This window comes from Diabrotica undecimpunctata, chromosome 8 (assembly GCF_040954645.1).
Source record: "Diabrotica undecimpunctata isolate CICGRU chromosome 8, icDiaUnde3, whole genome shotgun sequence".
Lineage (NCBI taxonomy): Eukaryota > Metazoa > Arthropoda > Insecta > Coleoptera > Chrysomelidae > Diabrotica > Diabrotica undecimpunctata.
In genome coordinates, this window is record NC_092810.1 from 56665394 (window position 1) to 56689829 (window position 24436).

General features: G+C 33.8%; 2 protein-coding genes across 3 annotated transcripts in view; both read right to left on the minus strand.

Moving 5' to 3' along the window:
- LOC140447587 (prolactin-releasing peptide receptor-like) overlaps positions 1-24436 on the minus strand; it is a 1093989-nt gene that overhangs the window by 159611 nt on the left and 909942 nt on the right. The window lies entirely within an intron of this gene.
- LOC140448842 (uncharacterized) lies at positions 16138-21468 on the minus strand. Its single transcript, XM_072541962.1, has 2 exons — positions 20841-21468; positions 16138-20150 (listed from the first exon to the last, which is right to left on the minus strand). Exons 1-2 carry the CDS (start codon positions 21466-21468, stop codon positions 16138-16140), a joined length of 4641 nt encoding a protein of 1546 aa, XP_072398063.1.

Genomic DNA, 24436 nt, shown 5'->3' on the forward strand with positions numbered 1-24436 from the left:
CCAAGGGATCACATCGCTTTAATCTCTTCGCTTGTTGGTTGTGGAGAAGATTGTATACCGGAGTGTTAGGATGCATGCGCAACTTGTTTTGATATTGTTCAGAAATTCTTTTGCACTCTTTAGAGACTGTTAGTACCTGAAAAACTATATGTAAGGCGTCATTCTGGATATACCAAGGGACATTAGCAATTGTTCTTAAAGTTTAAGATCGAAATCTTTGTATTTTCATAACATTAGATTTGCTAGCTGATCCCGAGAGGTGCGAACCATATGACCAAACGAGTCATATGGTTCCCAGTTTTGTTCAAAAACTTTCTCTTCTTGTGTAACCTTTAGTTCTTCGTTTTGTTGGGTTTCCCCAATAACAACAAGTATTGTATTCAAACATCTAATATATTTTTCATATGTTTCATATCTAATATATGTTTTTATTTAATTTTTGTCATTTTTTAAACCTCGTTTTTTTTTCTTTTTCTTCCTCTTAGACTTTGTATTTTACGCCAAAAGTTTTTGTTATTTTTTTAAAATTGTGATCCAGTTCTTCACTAAACTTTCTCCAGCTGGTTCGTTTCGCTTTTCTAACCTTAATTTTGCATTATCTTGACTGCTTATTTATTCTTTTCTCTCTTGTTCTTTTCTTGATTTTTAATATTGCTTTTATGCTTTTCTTCTTTTTTACTGACTTTTTAATTCTTTATTCCACCATTATGTTCTATTCTCGTTTTTCTTAATTTTCCTTATTTCACATACTTGTTTGGCCATATTCCAAATTGTTCATTTGAATATCTCACATCTTCGATTTAGACTCCATCCTTGGTCATTTCCTTGTATTTCAAGAAACAATCTGTCTGTTTCGTCCTGGTATCGTTCTCGTACATTTTCTCTTCTCGATCTATTAACGTCGATTCTGGTGTACTCTATGTGTTCTTATTCTTTGCTGATCTCTAAGTTTATCTGTGCCATCACCATGCATAGCATTATCAAATAAAATATTTATATCTCATATATCTTATGTTTTTATGTGTTTTTTACTACTTGAAGTAAGTAGTGAACAATTTAGTCAAGAGATTTGAAGCTTAGGAGACTACAACCCCAAAAATCCTGAAGAAGACATCAGACAGCATGTCGAAAGCTCAGTGCAGTAAAAATCGACGCGGTTTAACCCGAAAGCCAGGTAAGTTAGATATTAAGTTTTGTAGTAATATTAATCTTAGCTTTAGCGTTAATTGTACTAAGCACGATATTCTTTCAGAAAATCGGAAAAATAAGATAAGTTACATTTGGTAAGAGCATTCAGAGTATCCAATTTAAATAACGTTGTATGTACAACACGGATAGTTTTTGAAGTCCTATACCGAGTGTATAATGAAAATTAAATAAAAAGTTATGTTTTAGAACACCTAGAGACTGGATACATCAGGAGAATATTTATTATAAATGATTTATACAAGTACCATAAACAAGTCAAACCTATAATTAATTTTTTTTTGCTTAGATGCATTGACAGTGAAATTTTTTTTATTATGGGAAAATGGATGAAATATGCAAATGTGCATTGCCAGGGAAAATGGAAAATTATAAAGAAATCTAGTTTTAATTTTTCTAAATTTTCTTTTGTTTAAACAAGTAAATTTCTAAATAAAAATCAAAGACAAGGAAGTTATTATGATCCGCAAATGAAGCAAAATTAAAATAGACACAAAGAAAGTAGAAGAATAACCAAAAATTAAAACAATTTTATTTTTACATGTAAATTGTAAATAGGTGAGTGAATTATATTCAAATATGTTTTTTTATGTGTTAAAAGTGATACGGAGTTATTATGGACTTGTATGGGTGAAAAGTAACATTTAGGATAGTACTAGATTGAGGTTATGTATAATAAAAAAATGTTTTTTAGCAAACATCATGAAAAAAATCGTTTACCTGTTCTCAACAGTTTCTCAATGTACAAATAAGTGTATAAATTATCAAAAGATCCATAGAAAATGATAGTCCGGTACCCAAATGAGATACGAGGTATTGTTAGGACATTTGACCTAGATTCCATGTAATCAGGACAAAGAAAGGAGTTTTAGAGTTTTTGTATTTGGAATTTAAATGTCATAAAAACTGGGTCATTTTAAAGTTGAAATACTTGAAATTTAACTTGTATTTGACAAGAATATTGCAAAGAAATACGGTTTTGACACAAAAAATAAAACAAAATATTTTTATCGTTTTTCTTTGTTAATTTTCTGTAGTATCTGTTTTTAAAATTTAATTTATTTTGGTCTGCGTAGTTATCAGGATAGAGAAACATTTATATGTCTAATTGATTTGTTTGTACAACTGCTCTCTTCTGCTCAACTTCTACTCCTGTTATTACTGAGCACTAGACAAAGACAAAGGTATTTTTGAACTCAAATAAAAAACCATGAGCTATAACAAAAAACTTAATAATTTGACGTCTGTAATTAAAATTATCTAAATATCTTAAGTATCAAATTCAATATAAATTTTTATTTGTTTTAATTCCATTAAAATTCATTAAAGTAGAATTTTTATTTATATATATTTCAAAATCATAACTGGCACTCAACGTGGGGATGTGAAGAAACGGTTAGTAAAAGTAGTGCAATATAGAAGAGAAGTAGAAGCACATATATTATACGAGTTAATATTCCACCTTTTCTATTATTTTTACAATAATTGGTACATGTGAATTAAATAAACATTTTACAGGACAGACTTATTTGAATGTATGTGTGTGAATGATATTGCACGGAAACAAGTCCATCAGCCACAGAATGTTTTATTTATGTTTAAAGATATTTTTTTTTTTGTTCTTGCTTGTTACTTTTTTTAAATATATGTATAAATAACTAAAGTTATACTAATTTATATTTCTACTTTGACATCTTTAATAAAATTTATTAGCAATTCTAAGGTTTCTCTATTAGAAATTGACAAAATGTGTGATAGACTTAACGGAAACAAATATTTTATTTCAATAAAAGTTTGAATTAATTTATTAGATTTTTCTAAATATTTGTCTCTGTGAGAACTTATATCACAACTGCAGGATGGTGCGGGTAATATGGCCATGATTCGTTTTTAGACGGAATACACTTGCTGAGAAGAATTTGGTAGTCTAGTAATTAAATATGTATTGGGGTGGGAGTAGCAAAGTGGGGTGTATTTGGAAATACGTATTTTGCTTCCTTAGCTAGAGTTTTAGCTTTTTTATTCCCTGGTATACCTACATAGCCTCTCACCCAAATAAATGTTATATTTAAATTTCAAATCATGGTTTTTTTAAACAACATAACATAGGACACCTAATTCCTTCAAATTTTGTATTGTTTATAGAGTCTAATGCAGATTTAGAATCTGATAACATTACTCCTTTGAGTATGTTTTTGGATGTTAACCAGGTAACAATTTTTATAATTGCAAAACGTTTGGCAGTATAAATGCTACAAACAGGTGGTAGATTATATATCAATGGTTGGTTTGTATTTTGGATAAATACACTACAACCAACACCTTATTTCGTCTTAGATCCATCTGTAAATATAAGAGTTTTGTTATAGAAATCACCTAGTATGGATTTTAGGAGGATGTAATTTATTTGATGAGATTCAGTATACTTGAGAATATAATTCTCTACATCCCTTGTGTGTTTTTTTAGAGAGAAGATTTAAAAGGTATGATGTACATGTATAGTAATTTGTTACTACCAATCAAATTTTGGACTCCATTGGTCTCAGTAAATGCTTCTGTGAGTGGGGAAGAATTTTTTAGTGCCCAATACTGGTTTGTTAAGTCTTCTTTCACGATATGACTTAACCCATTAGCGCCCAAGTTTTTTTTTTGAAAATCTTTACTTTTAGGGTTAATTAGATGAAAATGTTAATAATTTAATCCAAAAAAATAAGTTTTTCGGTTTCATGTCTTTTTTTTTTTTTAAATTACATGGTGTTACCATATGGTAACGCTGGGCGCTTAAGGAATTTTTAGGATCGTTGAAATAAAAATTTTTAATTTTTTTTTAAATATTTATTTGAGAATATTTTTATCGTCTGGTGTGGTATCCTATAAAACAATTAACACACAAACCAACGTTGCATTTTTGGCACATTGTTCGTCCAGATGTTGTACATCCTTCACCAGCACATCGCCTTCTACTGCTTGGTGTAACGAAATGATCGATGCGATCAAAACGAAGATCTGGCAAGTTCTGTCTATGTAGAGTAGGTCTTCCTGTATATAAGGGAGGACTTCCATATCTTGCGAGAAGAACTTGGGCCAATTCTCTCCTAAACGATAGCAAGGATATATCTTTTTTATTTTTTTTATATAAATGCCATGAATTATGGACTGCAACATCCAACAACCATGTTACAATTGGCCAGTACCATTTTTTACTGCGAATTGCTACTCGGTAGGTTGAAACACTTTGATCCATCAAGTCGGTACCCCCATATTTTTATTGTATTCAGCAATACAGTGAGGCCGACTTACTTGAATATGGTGTTTTTCTTCATGAGAAAATCTTTTTACCGTGCCCAATGCTGAACCACCATAACTCGTAGATGCCATTGTGACAACAGAGTTATCTTTCCATCGCACCAGTAAGATACCGCTGTTTTTTTCTATTGTATGTTGTGAATAGCCACGATTTCTTTTAGAAAACTCCTTCTTTTTTTCCAAGGGACAGCTAGATGGAATTCTGTTCCATGGGGCCGTACCCCAAAAATCGTAGGTAACTAAATAAATTAAATCCTGAAAATAGGTTGTCAACGTGTAAATTGTAGTGTAAATCTGAGTGATTTATCTCTTCAAGCATTCGCACCAAAGGAGATGAACACTTGCCAAAAAGTTTATCGTATTGTTCATTTGAACGTGGATTTCTTCCTTGGTATAGGTCAAAGTTTACCAGATATCCAGTAGAAGTATTTAGCGACCAAATTTTATAACCAAAGTGGATTGGTTTATTTCGTATAAATTGTTTACATTGATGGCGGCCATAATACTTTATCATAGACTCGTCATATGATACATTTTTTGTTGGAACAAAATTTTCAAGACATTTTGTTTTTACTCTGTCAATCAATGGTCGAATTTTGCATGCTTTGTCACTAATATTAGGCTTTGTATTATCTGCGAAATGCAAAAACCTTTGAATTTGCAGAAATCTATTTCGTCTTATTGAATTAGAAACTAAAGTGTTCTTTACATCATCATGAGTATCCCAATACATTCTCTTCGATGGTAATGGATTGTACCCCGATAGCAGGAGAATACCTATAAAACAACGTATTTCTCCAGATGTAATGCATGGGTCAGTTTGGTTTACAAATTGTGCATATCGTTGGGATTCTTCCGCTAAGTAGTTTACTATCTTATCATCAAAAAATATACTGAACATATCAAGACATGATAGATTTTCATACCTAGAATAATCTTCTTCTGGAAACGAAAAACTTGCAGACTGTAAGTCTCCTTGAACCCAAGCACAGTTTTTCATTAATACATCTTTTCTTTCATTTTGCCATAGTTGAAACGATGCTCTAGTTTCTCTTTCGGGTGTCTTTACTACTGCTTGTAACTGTAATAGAAATAAATTTTAAACCTAAGCAAATTAAAAAATTACTGGTTATACTTACATCTGTCTGCACTTCTTCATTGTCAGTACCGATCCTTTCGTTGCTAGAAAGTTGTATTTCTGCTTGCGCTCGTAGCTGCCTACCTGTAAAAATAAACAATTATAATATGTACGTATATCATTATTTGTACAACTAAGCACCTGTTAGGTTATTTATGAATCCACCTTCATCTTCATTCGCAGAATCCTCATCTGTATCAGCACCATTTACATCTGGCGGTGTTATAAAAATATTATCGACTTGCTCAGCTAATTTTTCGTCACCGTAAACCATATCTAGCGCTTCTGCTAACAAAAATCCACGACTGAAAAAAAAATTAAATTATGACTCCGTAAGCGCCCACCGCAACCATATGGTAATGGCGTACTTTGACTATTCCTACCAAATTCGCTACATTTAATTTTTGATAAAATACAACAATTTATAATAAGTTGGAGTATAATAAACTTAGTTTTTTTTTTAAATATGCAAATATAGTTACTGTCAAAACTGTCAAAAATTACTTACGCAAAACGGACGTCCAACTTTTTCTATAAACTCAAACCACACTGTCATATGATTATCTCTCGACGGTTGAGAGAAGACTAAAATACGAATCCGGTACGTTTTATGGGTGCCTGAAGTATTCCTAGAAACGATAGTTTTCAAAATATGTCGCTGACTAGTTCCATGGGCGTACCGCAGAATTTTTAAAAATCATGTGTTTTACGTTACCATATAGTAACGGTGGACGCTAATGGGTTAATGTGTTGATCATGTTTAACTCCCGGGCTTTTAGTTTTAACAAATATTTTTGCGATAGTAACTAACGGCGTAAATCCAAAGGAAATTAAGTACATTCTGCCAGTATTGCATTCACTGGTGAGGATATCATCACACCGATGCAAGTTCTAAGATATTTATATTAAACTCTATCTATTTTTTAGGGTACTACTCGAAGATCCGTAAATTCTTAGTTTTTTTTATTGTTAATAAAAATGTCGGTTACAAGAAGACTAAGTAAAATGCAAGAAAAGAAAGAAAATAACACAGAAGAAGAAGTAGTTTCTGAAGAAGAATGTGATAGTAAGAAAACGTTACTGTATTTGAGGAGAAACAAGAAACAGGCATGTTAGAAAAATTATTAATGATGATGAAAGTATATGTTTATCAACCATTATGCAAGGATATATATTTTAAAGTAAATTTTCATTAAGTATTTATAGTTTATGTTTATGTTAAAATATTTACATCAAAAATAATTTATTCATAATATACTAAACTATTATCGCAGTGCGGAAATTTTGTGCATTAGTGTACATAGTAACAAATCATGACAGGGACTACACAGCATAATAATGTCGAAACATGCCAAAACCGCTTTAAAGACATTTATCACTTTCATCATACCGGAATGTTATGTATTCCACAATTCGACGAAACATTCCATTGGTGCTCATGAATCTAAATCCCTGCCAAATTAATTCTTCATACAGATTTCAAATTACTGGACGATTGTGAGGGTTAATTTCGATTTATCACTTTGTTACATTTTGTATTTGAATAAATCATATTACTGCTCAGTTAACTACTACTACTCGTAGCTATCGTATATTGGCCATACATATTTTGTGAGCCATTTTCAGCAAGGCGACATAAAGTTTGGTATATTTCAGCAAATGAAAACGCAGCTATTGCGTTAACAGAAACGTGTTGATAATATAATTATATATTTCTTGAATTAAAATAAAGTTCTACGAAATAGTATCTATCTAGAATTTGTTGTAAAAGAAATAAATTAATCTTTAGTTTAGATTTATCTACTTAATCAGGTCTTTACCAAAATTTACTCTTATTGGGAATTAACCAAAATTTTAGTTTAAAATACGTTTATTTTGTGTTTCGATTTTCAATTCTTTTCTTATTTTTTTTTTTCAAGAGACCTATTATGGCTCATTTCTGGGTTAAAGTTTTCCTTTTAGCCCATTCTTCTCATCTTTTTCCAGGTGACACTTAAATTCTAAAACGAGCCTTATTCTATCCAACTCTGGGCAGTTGTACAGAACTTGTTCCGCTATCTTCGTCTTCAGCCTGACAAAATTTGCAATCAGTACTCAGTAGTCTTAGTGCGATTTTATTGATGTGCCCGTTGAGGTGGCAGAGTCCCAACGTTAGATTGATAAGAAAATTAAATTTTAGAAATTAAAAATGAAAACGCAACGTATAGAGTTTGAATGCATCGAACAACATTTTTGAATTTCCTTCATTTTACATAGGAACATATTTTATAACGTAGTGAAAACTATTGATTGAACAGAATAATAACAAATTTAAAAAATCGCATAGAATATGTCATATTAACAAAAAAAAATGTAAAAGTTTACCACTGAGGTACATTTCCTTTATTTTTAATGACATCCACAATTCTTCAAGGCATAGATTTTACCAAGTTCTGACAAAATTCTAATGTAAACGAATCCCATATTATTGCAATCTTTTCTCCAATTCGTTGACGGATCTGGCAGGATGTTTTCTCAAAGCTTTTTTCATTTCGCGCCATAAAGTCTATATCAGTGATAAGTCGGGACTGTTAGAAACACATTCCAGAAGTGGTATGTAATAGACTTCAATCCATTTTAAACTCTCTTTTGAGGTAAGACAACCTGCGCCTTCCTGTTCTGCGCCGGTAAGATCTTCCGCTGATGTTAAATCCATAATTGGTAAAAGAGATTGAACAAATTTTGTCATCGATAACTTTACCTCGACCCATTGTACAATCCGCAAACGGCAAAACGCTCTAAAATACTACAAAATACATTTGACATTAACTGACAATATTATTGTTTTGATGCCATTTTTCCATAGCTACCTCTGGATTTAACGTAATTATGAAAAAATCAACGTATTTTGACATAAGTGAATGCATAGCAAAAGTTTAGTGATTTTTTTAAGCTTGAAAATAAATCAAAAACCATAGGGGTAATGTTTTAAATAAATATTATTAAAAATTCCATATTAATTATTATGTGAACTTATAAAAACTTGCAGAGTATAATTTGTTTATGGTAATCGACTTAAACTGCAAATTCTATAGGTGGGCCAACTGATACGAGATGGGGCTAGTATTCATATCTAGCAGATATTTGGAACTATTCTGCGAATATTCATGTATAAAAGCCTTCGATTGTGTTGTTTTACCTTCAAATGTGTTGAACCCGTTTGTTTCTAACAGTGGTTACGTTTCATCCGTTCTACTTATTCTTAGATCGTTCTTTTGGCTGTGAATTTTTATATACCAACAATAAATTCTGGTCATATAATTTCTTTTGCCCCTTCCCTGGCAAGTATGTCCGTTTTTTTCTCTTTAATAGCACTATGCACAGGTACCTAGAATAAATTTAATCCAATTTGATTTCAGTGTCTTTAATGCAGCTTGGCTATCCGATATAATTTTTAGTCTTTTCCCTGCAGTTCCTTTTTATTAGTTTCTGCAGGCACTTTAGAGTAGAAATTTCTGTTTGAAAGACAATGACGTGATTACTTAGGTTAGGTAAGGTTCTTAGAAGGCACAGATTAAAGCAGAAATCTGAATTTCGAAAAATTAGTTTACGGATTTATTATCAGATTTCGCTATTTGCGTCCATACGAAGCCATGTTAGAGTTGATTCTCAAGACAGGAAATATTTATTTTCACGTTCAGGGCGTCTGTGGGTAGCCGTTCTGATAATCCCTTTTAGGGTGAAATAGGTATAAGCGGATATACAGACGCACTATACGTGAAATCAAATCTTAACTGTCCTTTTCCTTTTATTTCGGTATACTCTTTATGAGTACTAGAAACCAATTCGCTAAGGATTTTTGCTTAGTTGAGGAGATATGTTGTGGAATGCAATTTTAGATTCCCAATGTCTCTAATAACATCTCTATCGGCGTCTGTTTTGCCTTATTATTATTATTATTAGAAGGCATAGATTAAAGCAGAAATCTGAATTTGGTTTCGAAAAATTAGTTTACGGATTTATTATCAGATGTCGCTATTTGCGTCCATACGAAGCCGTGTTAGAGTTGCTTCTCCAGACAGGAAAGATTAATTTTCACGTTCAGAGCATCTGTGAATAGCCGTTCTGATGATCCCTTTTAGGGTGAAATGCGTATAAGAGGATATACAGTCGCACTATACGTGAAATCAAATCTTAACTGTATTTTTCCTTTGATTACTAAGGCTTCAACTTAGTCGTAGCCTTGGTGTCCCTCCGTATAATCAAGCTTTAACCTCTTCATTGGATTTTAAGCCGTAAATAGACCACTATTGATCTGCCATTATAGATATTTATTTCATTACACTCGCTTTCGTCTCTTACTGAATGGTAACGATGGTAAGAGTCTTTTAGAAATAATGTTTAGGTTTTGTTGCATTTGGTACTATTTCCAACTCTGGATGATTTTTTATTTTCTCTTCAGAGTTGATCCCGGTATGATGACTATGAAGGTAGTTTGGGTAGTCGATATCGCTTCTATTAAGATTGAGCATAAGCTTATTCAGCTACTTTCTGGTGGTCTTTTCTTGCCATTTAGATGACCATACTTGTGCTTCATATATAATCATTGGTCTAACTACAATAATTATATAGCCAGTGCATCAGTTTGAGTTCCACCTTTTTCTAAATCTTTTGTTTAAGTTTCATCTACTTCTTATGTTTCTACTCACAGCAGCTTAAAATCGGTCAATTGACGTTAGACTAGTCCATTCTCTAAGATTGTCTAGACAGAACATATTTAGGTCTGCATTCAGGGCCTCTTTTAACCTTAATCCTCCCTTATAGAATCTACTGTAAAAGCCTGTATTTATTATTACGTATAATGTGACCGAAGTAACAAAAGTAAGTAAAATAAACAATAAACTTCAATATTTATATGTGTAACTTTCTGCGGTCTACTTCCAAGCAATCGCATGTCTCTTCTTCATCGACCTCTATTGTAGATGATTCTTCAAAATTCTGTATTGAATTTCCATAAACAATGTTTTTAAATAATGTCAGCTCTGGTAGATCTTCCCAGTTAATTTTTTTTTCATCGTTATTATAGTGTTTTTCCAACAATTGCTGTACGTCTTTTTTCTTTTTTTCGCAATTTCGTTTCCAATTGACAGCTGTGTTACCTTGAATGTACTTTCACTTTTGCCTCTTTTTACTAAGCAATAATATGAATCTAGTTGGATTTAAAATTTATAAAATTCGGAACCCCTGTACTTAACGGTTGTAGTATTGTTTTTTGTACTAAACTTTTTGCGTTCAATGCGTTTAAAATTTTTTATTCCTGAAATTTTGTTGTACAGATCATCCGTTATGTTTTTTATATCCTTTTCTAACATCATAACATCTCCGATATTAGAGTAAACCTCATTGTATTCTTCCACACTTGTGATCAAGTCTGTGCGTTTCAATAATTTCTCAACCCTTCAAAATGTGCGGTCTGCAGGAAGGTAGCTATGCCCTCGAACTGGAAAATGTATTACTATAGTTTTGACTGACGCAGGAGATTCTAAAAGCCAGCTGGCTAAAATATGCATTATATACGAATTTTGCCGTATTTGCTCACAATTTGTTAAAACCAAAAAGCGTAAATGGTGTATTAAGGCTGATCCAACTTCAGTGGAACCTCATTTGGCTTGCGACTCCTCCCAGTTATAAAATGATAAATGTTGACTGTTCATTCCAACACAATTAAATGCGTAGAAGTTAATATGTCGTAAGTAAAACGCATCTTGAATTGGAGTTTTTGGAAGCGGATGGACCTGCTGTAAATCAAAAGCAAACAAAACGCTTTTTGGAGGAGACATTTTCGCTAATTCGTATAATGCATTAGTACGTAACTTATGAATTCGTAAATCGGTCAACGTTTTTGTTCTTTTTTCACCTGTTTCTTCACGTGAAGTGTGCTTTAAATTAAGACAAGTACCACATACATCGCAAGCTGGGGACTTAAAACCATTAATAAAGTTTTGGTAGAATACGTTTTTAAACATAGTAAGGCTCACTTCATAGTCATCGTGCGCAATATTATACATTTGAAAAAGTTTGTTGATATTTAAGTTACACGCCAGATAAATTCGTGAAGATTTCTTACGACTATAATGACTTTCAGTTGCTGAAATTGAAGCTATAATTTCTTTAACTTTGTTTTTTTTTTAATTTCTATCCCCACCACGTCTTTCTTTAGGTAGCTGTCCTCTTTCGAGGAATCTGGTAACTGTGCGTAGTCGACCAGCAGAAATATTTAAAGCAGCCATAATAAACTTTTTACACACTGGCACTGTCTTACCTTTTGTACAGAAATAATAGAAGGCATGAAATGATTTAGGTTTAACATTATTTTCCTCTGTATTATCCCTTCCACGTCTCCTCTGGGGTGGACACACTGAGATAATATGGCTCAATTTCTGGTCTTGATCAATTTTCTTGGAATGTCCATAAAGTTTTTTCCTCTGTATCTTAATTTCTTCTAGCGAAACTGAATTGCAATTTAAGTTTTTCCAGTTATGATTACAAGGACGTTCGAATCTCTTCATTCCAGTGTCATTGTTGGTATACCTTTAATATATATTATATATTAAATATATTCAAATTTATTAATCGAATTACTAAAAATAGTTCTTACCTTTTAGTCCCTTTCTTCTCTTCTTTTAAAATATCTCGCCTCTAACGTTTTCTAGATCCAACGTTAATTTGCCCCACAGTTCCATCCATATTTTAATATTAAATAATTTTCAACTATAAAAAGTAAGGTAAAACTATTATGTAGCTCTTAAAAATTCGCAGAACCAAAACAACGTATTTGAAACGAAAAAATTGTACACAAGCACTTCAAAATATTATAAAGAATTAGTATTACCCTCTATGACCGAGTATTAGCACACAAAATAGGTAAAAAAGCCTAATATAGAAAACTTTGATTTGTGGACATGTGCTGTTTTGAAAAAGAATTTGCACTAGTCCATATTATGAACTCATGGACATGAGTAGTTTTGGTCGAAATATGCAATGAAATTACTCGATTGGAACATGTGCTGACCTTATATTCTTGTTCAGTTTAGGAATTTCTATAGAATCCCACTATTATCTCATTTTCAATTAATGTTGGACATGTGTCGTTTTAAATAGACGCTCCTCACTTATTGTACTGCGTGAGTTGCCTAGAATCTTGATAAGACCGTTAAACGAGATTCTGGCTTTTTAAATCAAAGTTTTTATTTCAAAGCTATAATCCCAGATATCCTTAATATTACAGTCCAGATAGCATATTTTCTCCACTCTTTCTAACGGTATATCGTTTATTGTAATTTAACGTTTGTGTTTTTGTTCTTACTAATGATCATTCTTTTTGTCTTCTAAAATTCAGTTTTAATCGGTATTTGCAGCTTTATCCATCATCATTTGGAGCCCCTGCAAACTATCTGCCAGCAATACGGGTTCCATATCCGATGATTTTGACTAGTTCAAAGGAAAAGCTTAGCTTATAAAAGTGAGGGCCTTATAATAGTTTTTTTTTGCTTTTTTATTTTTCTTTATACACTTCACTCGTAATTCTATTTTCCAATAAAATTCTTAAAATTTTAAATTATTTATGTTCTTAATATTGTTTTCGTTTAATATCTAGTATTACATATCCCATTGTTTAACCCATAAAAATAGCAACTCATGATCTGTAGTAACAATAATCCGAAACAAAATAATTTAACAGGAAAAGTAGTTAGGAAAAATTAGTATTGCAATAAAATTATTAATATACAAATATTAGAATTAATGTATTCGGCAAATAGTATTCAGTCAATCGTGTACTCGGCACATTCGGCACATAATATAAATATTAAATTTTGTTAAATATAATAATTTTATAAATAAAATCCCACCTTTATAAATGACATCTGTAATGTTTCAGTAGGTGTTAGGTATGTCCTTATACACTACCGAGCATAAAATTAGGGTCACCCCGTAATTTGAATTTATTTTAGAAATTATTATTCTGTTTTAACTATTTTCGGTTGTAACATAGTTTACTAACGGATTGCTTAAAGAAAACAACGTTTTTGTCGTTTAAAGTTTATTAAAAATAATGGAAATTAAGAATTTTCCTTTGATATACTAAATATTGAAAAGGAACAATTTTAATTTGATGTGCTTTTTGTTGAAAAAAAGAAATTTTAAGAACTTCAGTAGCGAGTATTCCCTCCTCTGGTAGTGATAACGTGCTTTGGATCAGATTTTGGATCACATTCTGCTGAAGATTATTCCAATCTTGCACCAATATGTCGCGAAGCTCTCTCGAATTTCTGGGGGCCGGCACATGACTCCGTAAACGTCTCTTCATCTCATCCCAAACATGTTCTATGGGATTAATATCTGGACTGCGAGCAGGCCAAACAAATCGTGTGATTTGAACCTCGTCAAGATACTCAGTAACTATCCTAGCAGTGTGGGGCCGTGCATTATCATGCATAAATGTTGCGTCGTCACCAAGAATAACCATAAACGGTAAAACATGGTCTTCCAGAATCTGTGTCAGGTACCTATGCGCTGTCAATGTCCCATTCTCGATAAAGACTAACTCCGTGCAAGCATCAAACGATATGCCTCCCCATGCCATAACTGACCCTCCACCAAATGGAAGACACTCGGCAACACATGCTTGAGCACATCTCTCGCCTGGACGTCGCCACACTCTTACACGTTTGGCTGAGCCCGTAAGACAGAATCTCGATTCATGGGAAAACAATACACGACTCCAATCCTGCATTGTCCAAGCCAAGTGTTCTCGTGCAAAATTCAATCTGGCAATTCAGTGTTCACGGGAAAGCGGCGGTCCAATTACTCTAGGTCGAGAAGATAAACCAGCAGCATAAAGTCGTCTCCTTACTGTCCATTCACTTATGTTTACATTTCTCACTTCTTGCAGATGATTTCGAAGAGACACTGCCGTGACCGTTCGGTTTCTCAAAGCACTAGAAACGACAAAGCGGTCATCTCTAGTTGTTGTAATCCTGCCTCGACCTGAACCAGGTCTTTGAGTAAGCAGACCGGTTTCTTCGTACCATTGCCATACTCGTTGCACACTCGAGAGACTTACACCAACGTTTCTCGCAGTTTCGCGCTGACCGTGGCCATCTTCTAACGCCGCCACAATTCTTGGCGCCACAACAGAATTTATACTTATTGCAATACACTGACAGTGATAACAATACACAAACAATTTACAATAATTGACGTTAAAACCATAGAAACAAAAACTGTGCTGACAACGGTTTTTAGGAATTAGGCTAAGGGGCCGTTTTTATCTCAAACGCTTGTCGAAACAACAACGATAACAATTTTTTTCTCAAGAAATCCACTAGTAAACTATGTTACAACCGAAAATAGTTAAAACAGAATAATAATTTCTAAAATAAATTCAAATTACGGGGCGACCCTAATTTTATGCTCGGTAATAGTGTATAATGTCCAGGATACCAGTTGGAAAGACAGATCAACCACATCATCGGATCCAAAAGTAAAATCTTGGGAGAAAATTTTAAAATTAAATATGACACAATTCTTCAATTTTATTATTATATAAAAATAAGATATGCTTGAATTCTCAAATACATAAATTTTACAAATAAAGGGCAAAAATCGCGCAGAGTTCTTTTATTAAATCTTGTCGAGTACGTTTGCTTTTAGAGAATCTGCAGGGACATTTCGTCAAAAATATGGCTATTCAGCACATTTAGGGATGTCATAAATATTCCAATACACTTCTGCAAATAACAAATACCAGACAAAAGGACAAATAGTTTAAAATAATTGGTGTAAGGATGTTACATTATGGACAATGTAGCATCATTTTGTCTCGTGTGATTGATCATAATCAAGCATCCTTAACAATTATTTTAATTGAATACACTAACCCACCTGTAGGAACTTTGATTGATTTCCAACAATTGTTCGGGAGAAAGCTTATTAAATTCCTTTCCCCGTGCGTGTACAGTACCAAATATTTTAGGACCATGGACTGTACAAGAGTTTCCTTCGATATAGATAAGCAGACTTCACGGCGATGGTTCAGTATGTGTTTGGTTTTATAGGGGTTTGTACTTAGAGAAAAATAAGCGTAATTAATCGATACTACACATTTAATACCGAGAAAATATTTACAAAGGCACTATTACTAAATAAAGAGTTCGCTTTAATAAATTGTTCATTTTTATACCGGCGTTTTAGGGACACGCGACTATAGAGAAAACTAAATGCACTTTTTTACCGCACTTTTGACAGTCTGTCAAATACAATCTGTCGCTAAGATAAAATTCAACATTTGTGGAAACGAAAAATAAACTGAAATTAATATAAAATGTTGTTTTTACAACATACTCGCCCCCGTTGAAGCGCTGGCTTTAACACAAATAAACAGATTATATTATGCCAAGAGAGCATGCGGAAGAAAAAATACATTACAATTATCATCTTATACTAACTTAAATTAAATCGTCATTGGGTAGAGGACACAATTTTGTAATAGAGCGCTTGAAGACTCCATCTTTAGTTTTCACCGAGGCAATTCTTACTCTCCCATCTTTTCCGGGAAAGACCTCAATAACTCTTGCTAGTACCCAATGAAGAGGAGAAGTGTTGTCTTCAATCAGCAACACGAGATCGTTAGGTTCTAGGTTTTTATGAGGGAGAAACCATTTAGGGCGATTTTGAAGTCTATTCAAATAGTCGATAGACCATTTTTTCCAAAACACTTGTTGGAGTTTGGACAAATGTTGCCATAAATTCAATCTGTTTTCAGGAATGTGGATCACATCTTTTTCAGGAAAGGACGTAAGAGATTGTCCAATCAAGAAGTGTCCAGGAGTAAGATACGTAAAATCGGAGGGGTCATTTGAAAGGGAGCAAAGAGGCCGGGAGTTGAGCACAGCTTCAATTTGACCGAGAACTGTAGTGAATTCTTCGAACGTAAGCTTAACATTGCCAAGGAGCCTACGCATATGATGCTTTGCGCTCTTTATAGCACTTTCCCAAATACCACCATGGTGAGGGGCTCGAGGAACTATAGTTTTCCAGCGAATATGAGATGAGGCCAAAAATTCCTTAATAGAACGAGAGCTTTCCTTTTCCTTGAAAAACTTATAGAGTTCAAACAGCTGGTTGCGAGCACCAAGAAAGTTCGTGGCGTTGTCACTGAATATTGTTTGAGGGAGGCCTCTACGGCTAATAAAGCGTTTTAGAGCGAGAAGAAACGTCTCCGTAGAGAGGCCGGAAACGACTTCAATATGAACAGCTCGAGTCGACAAGCAAACTAAAAGAGCAATATACGATTTTAATAAAGGAGCCTTACGAAGGTTGGAAGACTTTATCTGAAAGGGGCCGCCAAAATCTAATCCGACGTGAGCGAACAGTCGAGAGGAGTTTAAACGTTCTTTTGGTAGATCTGCCATGATCTGGGTAGCGGGTTTGGCACGAAACTTAAAACAAACCATACATTGGTGAGTGACCTTCTTGACTTCTCGTAGTCCATTTAAAGGCCAATATTTGAGACGAATTTGTGACAAAGTATTTTGAGGACCTGAGTGACAGTGTCTGACATGTTCTCTGTGGAGGATGAGACGAACTACACGATTTTTTGAGGGGAGGAGAAGAGGGTATCTTTGATCAAAGGTAACGTCTGAGTTTCTGAGGCGACCTCCCACCCGGAGCATTTCATTCTCAACCAAAAAGGGATTTAGGGGTAAAAGACACTTATTAGATAGAGTTTTACCTTTCTTAAGCTCAGAAATCTCACTCGAGAAGTTGGAATACTGAAGCATCTTAATAATCTTAAGTTCAGCGTTTTGAAGTTCGCTGACTTCAAGGGTATTAGTTAACTTGCGAGAAAGCGGTTTAGCATTATTAGCAAATCTAAACATATAGGCTAAAGTTCTTACAAACTTTGAAAAATTGGAGAACCTATCAGAAAGTGAGGTGAAGAAATCTATTTGATCATTTCGAGCGTGGAGAATGATTTTCCTTTCTTCAGGCAACTTGGAAGTATACCCCTTTGGGTTGTATTTCAATAAATCCAACCGAAGTTGATTTAAAAATGGAGGACCATGAAACCATAAGGACGAATTTATTAATTCAGAGGGTAGCATTCCTCGGGAGAGTATGTCGGCAGGATTCTCTTTGGATCGTACGTGCCTCCAGTGAGCATTAGGAGAATTATCTAAAATTTGTGCAACCCTATTTGCTACAAATTGGGTCCAACGAGAAGGATGTGAACGAAGCCAAGCGAGAACAATTTCTGAATCCGACCACATATTTATAGAGTCTAATTGAGATAACTTTTCTTTAACAATATTAGCAATCTTTGCTGTAAGTTTACTACACAATAGAGCACCCATGAGTTCCAATCTTGGAAGGGTCAAGGGTTTTAACGGAGCATCGCGACTCTTAGATGCTAGAAGGGAACAAGACACCTGTTCTGATTTATAGGTCACACGTAAGTAGATACAAGCTCCATAAGCCTCTAAACTTGCATCTGAGAATGAGTGAATCTCAACACCAGTGATTTCTTGACTTAAAAAGAGACATCTAGGTATACTTAAGTCCTTAAAATGAGAGAGACTGCTAATAAAACTTAGCCATTCATGTAACGTATCTGCGTCAATGGTATCGTTCCAACTGATTTTGGAAATCCAAATCTTTTGCATTATAAGCTTAGCGACAACTGTAACGGGATTAATAAGACCTTGAGGATCAAATATTTGGGCAATCATTGACAGTACTTCTCTCTTAGTGTATGAGTTCTTTAGGGTGAAATCTGGAAGAGAGATTGAAAACGTGTCAAGAACAGGATTCCAGCATAAACCTAAAACCTTATTAGAGCAATTATCTGGAGCTATGACATAAGAAGAGTTTGAAGAGAGAGAAGAAATGTTTTTTAGAAACGAGTCCGAGTTAGAACACCATTTATGTAGAGAAATACATGCTGTTCCAAGTAAACTAGTTAATTCCTTGTGAGCTTTGAGGAGAGTTTGCTCATCATTAGCACCGTAGAGAATGTCATCAATATAACAATTATTTTGAAGAGCGTCACTGGCCAGGGGATATTCAGTTTGATGAGTATTTGCCAGTTCCATTAAACAGCGAGTACTCTGAAAACTGGCGCTTTTAGTTCCATATGTGACTGTTTGCAATTCCAGGCACTCAATATCTTTTTCCGGGGATTCACGCCAAAGTATGTTTAACAGAAAGGTTTGATCAGGATTGATTTTAACCTGTCTGTACATCTTTTGTATATCAGTTGTGAAAACAAAGGAATATAATCGAAAGCGTAGCAAAATATCAAAAAGTTCCGGTAGAAGAGTGGGACCTTTGAGTAGGATATCATTTAAAGAGTAACTACTAGAGCTTTTCATCGAACCATCGAAAACAACCCTAAGTTTTGTTGTTAAGGATTCTTCCTTTACTACACAGTGATGCGGGAGAAAATATTTATTTTCTAAATTTTCATTAGTAAGAGAGAGAGGGACTATTCTAGCATGTTCGAGAAAAAGATATTCACTAATGAACGACTTATATTGAGCGTATGTATTTTCATTTTTTAAGAGCCTATTCTCTAAATTAATAAATCTCTTTAAAGCTACTTTAAAAGATTCACCTAATTTTTTATGCGCATTTTCGCAGACAAGTGGTAGGTTTACTTGAAAACGATCCGAAGGTAAAATACGAGTGGTTTTATTAAATATTTGTTCAGCCAATTCCTCATCGGGGGTTAATTTACTAACGTGGGGAACTTCTTCAATTTCGAAAAATTGTATCAATTTATCTAAATTATTCTCTTCGGATTCGGACTGAACAAAGAGAGAAACATTTGACTGAGAAATACCCAAGTTTGAACTACGATGAAAGACATGAGGGGGAATAGTACCAAAAATAACATAACCTAAGTGGGTATTCTGAAGAATGGGAAGATTCTTTCCTAAACGAATGAATCCATCAGTCAATAATTCGCTATAGATGTCGCCAGCTAGAAGCAAATCAATTTTACCGGGAACAGAGTACGAGGGATCTGCGAGAGTGAGATTAGGTGGAACATTTATTTTGCTTCTATCTAGGGTAGCTTTAGGAAGCCTACAGGTTATACTATCAAGTACATCAAAAGAAGTTTTGAAACTTCTATCCTTCACATTATAGGGAAAAAATTCTATGTTAATCATTTGATTTGACATTGAGGTGTTTTCGGATATGGTTGATATCTGTAACTGTTTAAAATAAGGGGTGAGGTTTAACTTCTCAAGCAAATCACCAGAAATGAACGAATGTTGACTCCCATTATCTAGGAGCGCCCTGGCATGCATAGGTCTGCCATCTTTAGAATACACTGTCACTAAAGCGGTAGCCAACAATACATCAGTTTTAACTGATAAAGCAGAGAGAGAAGTGGCTGTATGAGAATCTGCAGTATTTTGTACTTCTAAAGGAGGTTTGAACGAACTGGTTGAAGCTTCGTTTTAGGCATGAGCATTATAAGAGGGCGGAGTAGATGTGTAAGCAACACGACTGGAAGAGCCTTGAGAATGTTTGGGAGCTTGAGCGTTGCGATCAATAGAGAAATATTGCCTATTCGTGTTCCTAGAGAAAGAGACATTTTCAGAGGTACTATGCAAGAGCGAGTGATGTCTTTTCTTACATATACTACATGAGCGTGAAGAGTTGCAATCTTGAGAAAAATGTTTATTACCCAAACAATTCCAACAAAGTTTCTTACCTTTTACAAAATTAAATCTTTCCTGTAAAGAGAGACATTTAAAATCATTACACTGATAAATTTTATGAGAATTACTTTTACAACATATACAATGAGTATCCGAAAACGAGTTTGTTTGTAAATTAACTGATGAAAACAAAGATGTTTTTAATTGAGGTTTATTAAATTTTTTATCATTATCAGAAACGTTTAATTTTTCTTGTATATCACATTTTTTCTCGAGAAAACTAAAAAACTGTGAGAGAGTAGGTAAAGCCTTTGAACCTATTTCATACTCAAATGACCTATGCGTCGCGAAATCTAATTTTTGTAAAAATACTTCGATCAATAGTAGATCCCAATGTTCGATAGGTACAGACATATTTTTTAAAGCGAGTAAAGTTTGCTTGCAAAGAGTTAAAAATTCTCGTAATGAATTTGCGTTACTTTTAGCTAAAGATGGAGCCTTTAACAATTTTTGGATATGTAAACTAATCACACGCGATTTATTTTCGTATCTATTCTTAAGCGTGTCCAAAGCGATCCGGAAATTTTCTTCTACAACTTCTATATTTTCTATCAAATGTAAAGGTTCATTTTTTAAGAAAGATTTCAGATATATAAATTTTTGCACATTGTTTAGCTCTACATTATTGATTATTAGCGTTTCAAATAGCTGATAAAACGCGTTCCAGTCGGCGAAGTTTCCTGAGAATACCTGCATCGTAATTTCCGGCAACCTAACCTTAGCAGTGGCTACAGTTGGTGGAGTATCGTTTGAGATGAGCGAGTGGGAGGGTAACTTTAAAGCTTCCATCTTATGCTGCAGTCCAGCTAGTGTAGAAAAGTATTTTTCCTCCATCAGTACCATGTCTTCTGTTTCAGAATCGGTTTCATCGATTTCTTCAATCTGATCCATCACGTCTTTATATTTCAGATAACACGTTTTCAATTCGGTGTGTCTGAGTTGAAACTGGAGACCGTCAGTTTCTGCATCTGCGTTTTCTAGTAACCAGTTCGCTATTCTGGTAATCTTGGCCTTCAGTGGTTTTCTCTTCTTCTTGAGATCTTCCATTTTGACTTTAACAAAAGGTACTTCTCCAAAAACAAATGCCTAAGGCCGTGCAAACACCGAATTCTTTAGAGAAATTAATGTTTATATTATATACTAATATCTGTATCACACGGCGAAAATAGAGTCAATAATGTTTATATTATAATAACCTGTAGAGCACACAACGAGAATAGAGTCAATAATGTTTATATCATATAATAAAATGTGTAGCACACGGCGAGAGAGTTTATAGTTTATTAAAACGCGATAAATGTCTTAAATTACACTGAGAGTTTACTTTTCAATTAAATTTTTTGCACACGCGGTAAATGTCTGCAAATGTCTACTAATAATTTTTTTAAAGAGATAGTCTTTTTGAAAAGCGGTTCACTTTGTGCATAAGCGAAATTATAATATGGAAAAATCTCACCCAATTTGTCCAGTAGTTTACAGCAACAGGCACAAACACCAGATAAAATTCACTTCTGTCCTTTTGTTTTAGAGTTTATCGCGACACATTAGTCTTTTCGAGGGTCTTTTAATCACATTTATATAAATATGCAAACCTAAGAGTAAAGTACAAATAACGCGATCACCAAACACAAAATCCGTCGCGTTAGGACCAAAAATAATGTAGGAACTTTGATTGATTTCCAACAATTGTTCGGGAGAAAGCTTATTAAATTCCTTTCCCCGTGCGTGTACAGTACCAAATATTTTAGGACCATGGACTGTACAAGAGTTTCCTTCGATATAGATAAGCAGACTTCACGGCGATGGTTCAGTATGTGTTTGGTTTTATAGGGGTTTGTACTTAGAGAAAATTAAGCGTAATTAATCGATACTACACATTTAATACCGAGAAAATATTTACAAAGGCACTATTACTAAATAAAGAGTTCGCTTTAATAAATTGTTCATTTTTATACCGGCGTTTTAGGGGCACGCGACTATAGAGAAAACTAAATGCACTTTTTTACCGCATTTTTGACAGTCTGTCAAATACAATCTGTCGCTAAGATAAAATTCAACATTTGTGGAAACGAAAAATAAACTGAAATTAATATAAAATGTTGTTTTTACAACACCACCTTTAACAATAAAAACCACTAGGATAGAACCATCGGTCAGAGAAGAAGAGGAAGGCCCAGAACAAGGTTCCTTGATAAAATTGATGAAGACATGAGAAATATGGAAATACGTGCTTGGTGGAGAAAGGCGATGGATAGGGACGACTGGAGAGAAATTCTTGAGGAGGCTAGGAGTCACGAAAGCCATAAATAATTATATTCAAGGCCAGGTCATGTTGGTCCTAGACAAAATCAAGTAAAAAAACTTGACAAGCTCTGTTGAGAATTTGATATTTCTTCGTTTCTTACTTCACTCACGGATTGACTAGGTCTTGTTTGTTGGCCTTTGCGGTTCGCTACTTAATTTTCTTAGAAGCCAATGTGTGAAGAAGCTTATACAAATAGCACAGATTGATTGCTGGTTTGAAAGATATTTTTCGAAAACTATTCCCTCGTAGAATTTTAATATTATTTACTGTTATTAATGGAAATTAATTACAATCTTAGTTGAAAATACTTATATTTTGACGATTTGAAATGAAGGGATACTTAACTATCTCGGGTTCTCAGACCATTTCGAAATTGAAAGTTTCAATTAGTTTCTCCCTGCATATTAAATATTTGGGTCTGAATTTGCCTTTAAAACTTTATTAACTGATATGTTACTGATTAAATTGATTAGTTTAAATTTCATACAGTTGCAATTCTCTTTTTGACAGCATTAACTAGAAGAAATCTAATCACAGGACAGCTTTTTTTAGATTATAATGAAAATTGCTGTTAAGCGGTCCATAATACTCACACTCTCTAGGACGTTTAGTAGTTCCGCAGTAATTTAATTAGATCTTCTTCTTCTTCTTGTAGTGCCCATTTGGCATCCATTTGGGATGTTGACGATCATCATGGCAATCTGTATTTTGCAAACTGCGGTTTTGAAAAGATTTGTGATAAACCACTTACGTAGATTTTTCAGCCAGGAAATTCTTCGCCTTCCTGGTCCTCGTTTTCCTGCTACTTTTCCTTAAAGAATTAATTGTAGCAACCCATATCTTTTGCTGTTCCTCATGATGTGACTAAGGTATTTAATTGTGGCTGTTTTTGTTATGGTTAACAGCTCTTTTTCTTTTTGCATTTTTAATAAAACTTCCTGGTTAGTAACGTGGTCGATATAGAATATCTTTAGGATTCTACGATAAAGCCACATTTCGAAAGCCTTAATTTTCTTACAGTTAACGTCTGTGATGGTCCACGGCTCAACTCTGTAAAACAGTATAGGAAAGATATAACATCGTAGTAACCTGATTTTTATGGGTACTGATTAAACGTGGCATTTGAATAGCTTAGCCATTTTTTGAAATGCAGATCTTGCTTTCTCTATCCTAGATTTTATTTCTAATTATCCCAATTTTCATTAACTTTCGTACCAAGGTAGGTGTATGTTTTTACTCTTTCTATTGGTTGACCATTCACACTGATTTTTTAATTTGCTGTTCCTTCTTACAGATCATCATACATTTTGTTTTCTTAATATTCAGTAAAAGTCCATATCTTTGACTCCCTTCTGTGAATATATTTACTCTATTAACTCCTGGAGGGCTTTATAACTGTCAGCGAATACCACCGTGTCATCCGCGTATCTGATGTTATTGACACATTTTCCGTTAATTAAAATTCCTGCTTCAACATCTTCTACTGCTTCTTGAAAAATTTAGAGTATATGTTAAACAGCAAGGGTGATTCCGAGCAGGGAAACATCCCTGTCGACCTCACACTTGATTTTTATATCATCGGATTCTCCTGCTTTTGTACGGATAGACGATGTCTGATTCAAGTAAAGATTGCTAATAATTCTTAGATCACAGGTGTTTATTTCCATATTTTTTAATATCTCCATTAACTTGCCATGTTTTACTGTTTCA

Coding starts and splice junctions, on each gene's coding strand:
- LOC140448842 (XM_072541962.1), bottom strand. CDS start 21,468: ATGGAAGATCTCAAGAAGAAGAGAAAACCACTGAAGGCCAAGATTACC. Junction 20,151..20,840: donor GGCTCCATCTTTAGCTAAAA/GTAACGCAAATT, acceptor CCTAAAACGAAG/CTTCAACCAGTTCGTTCAAA.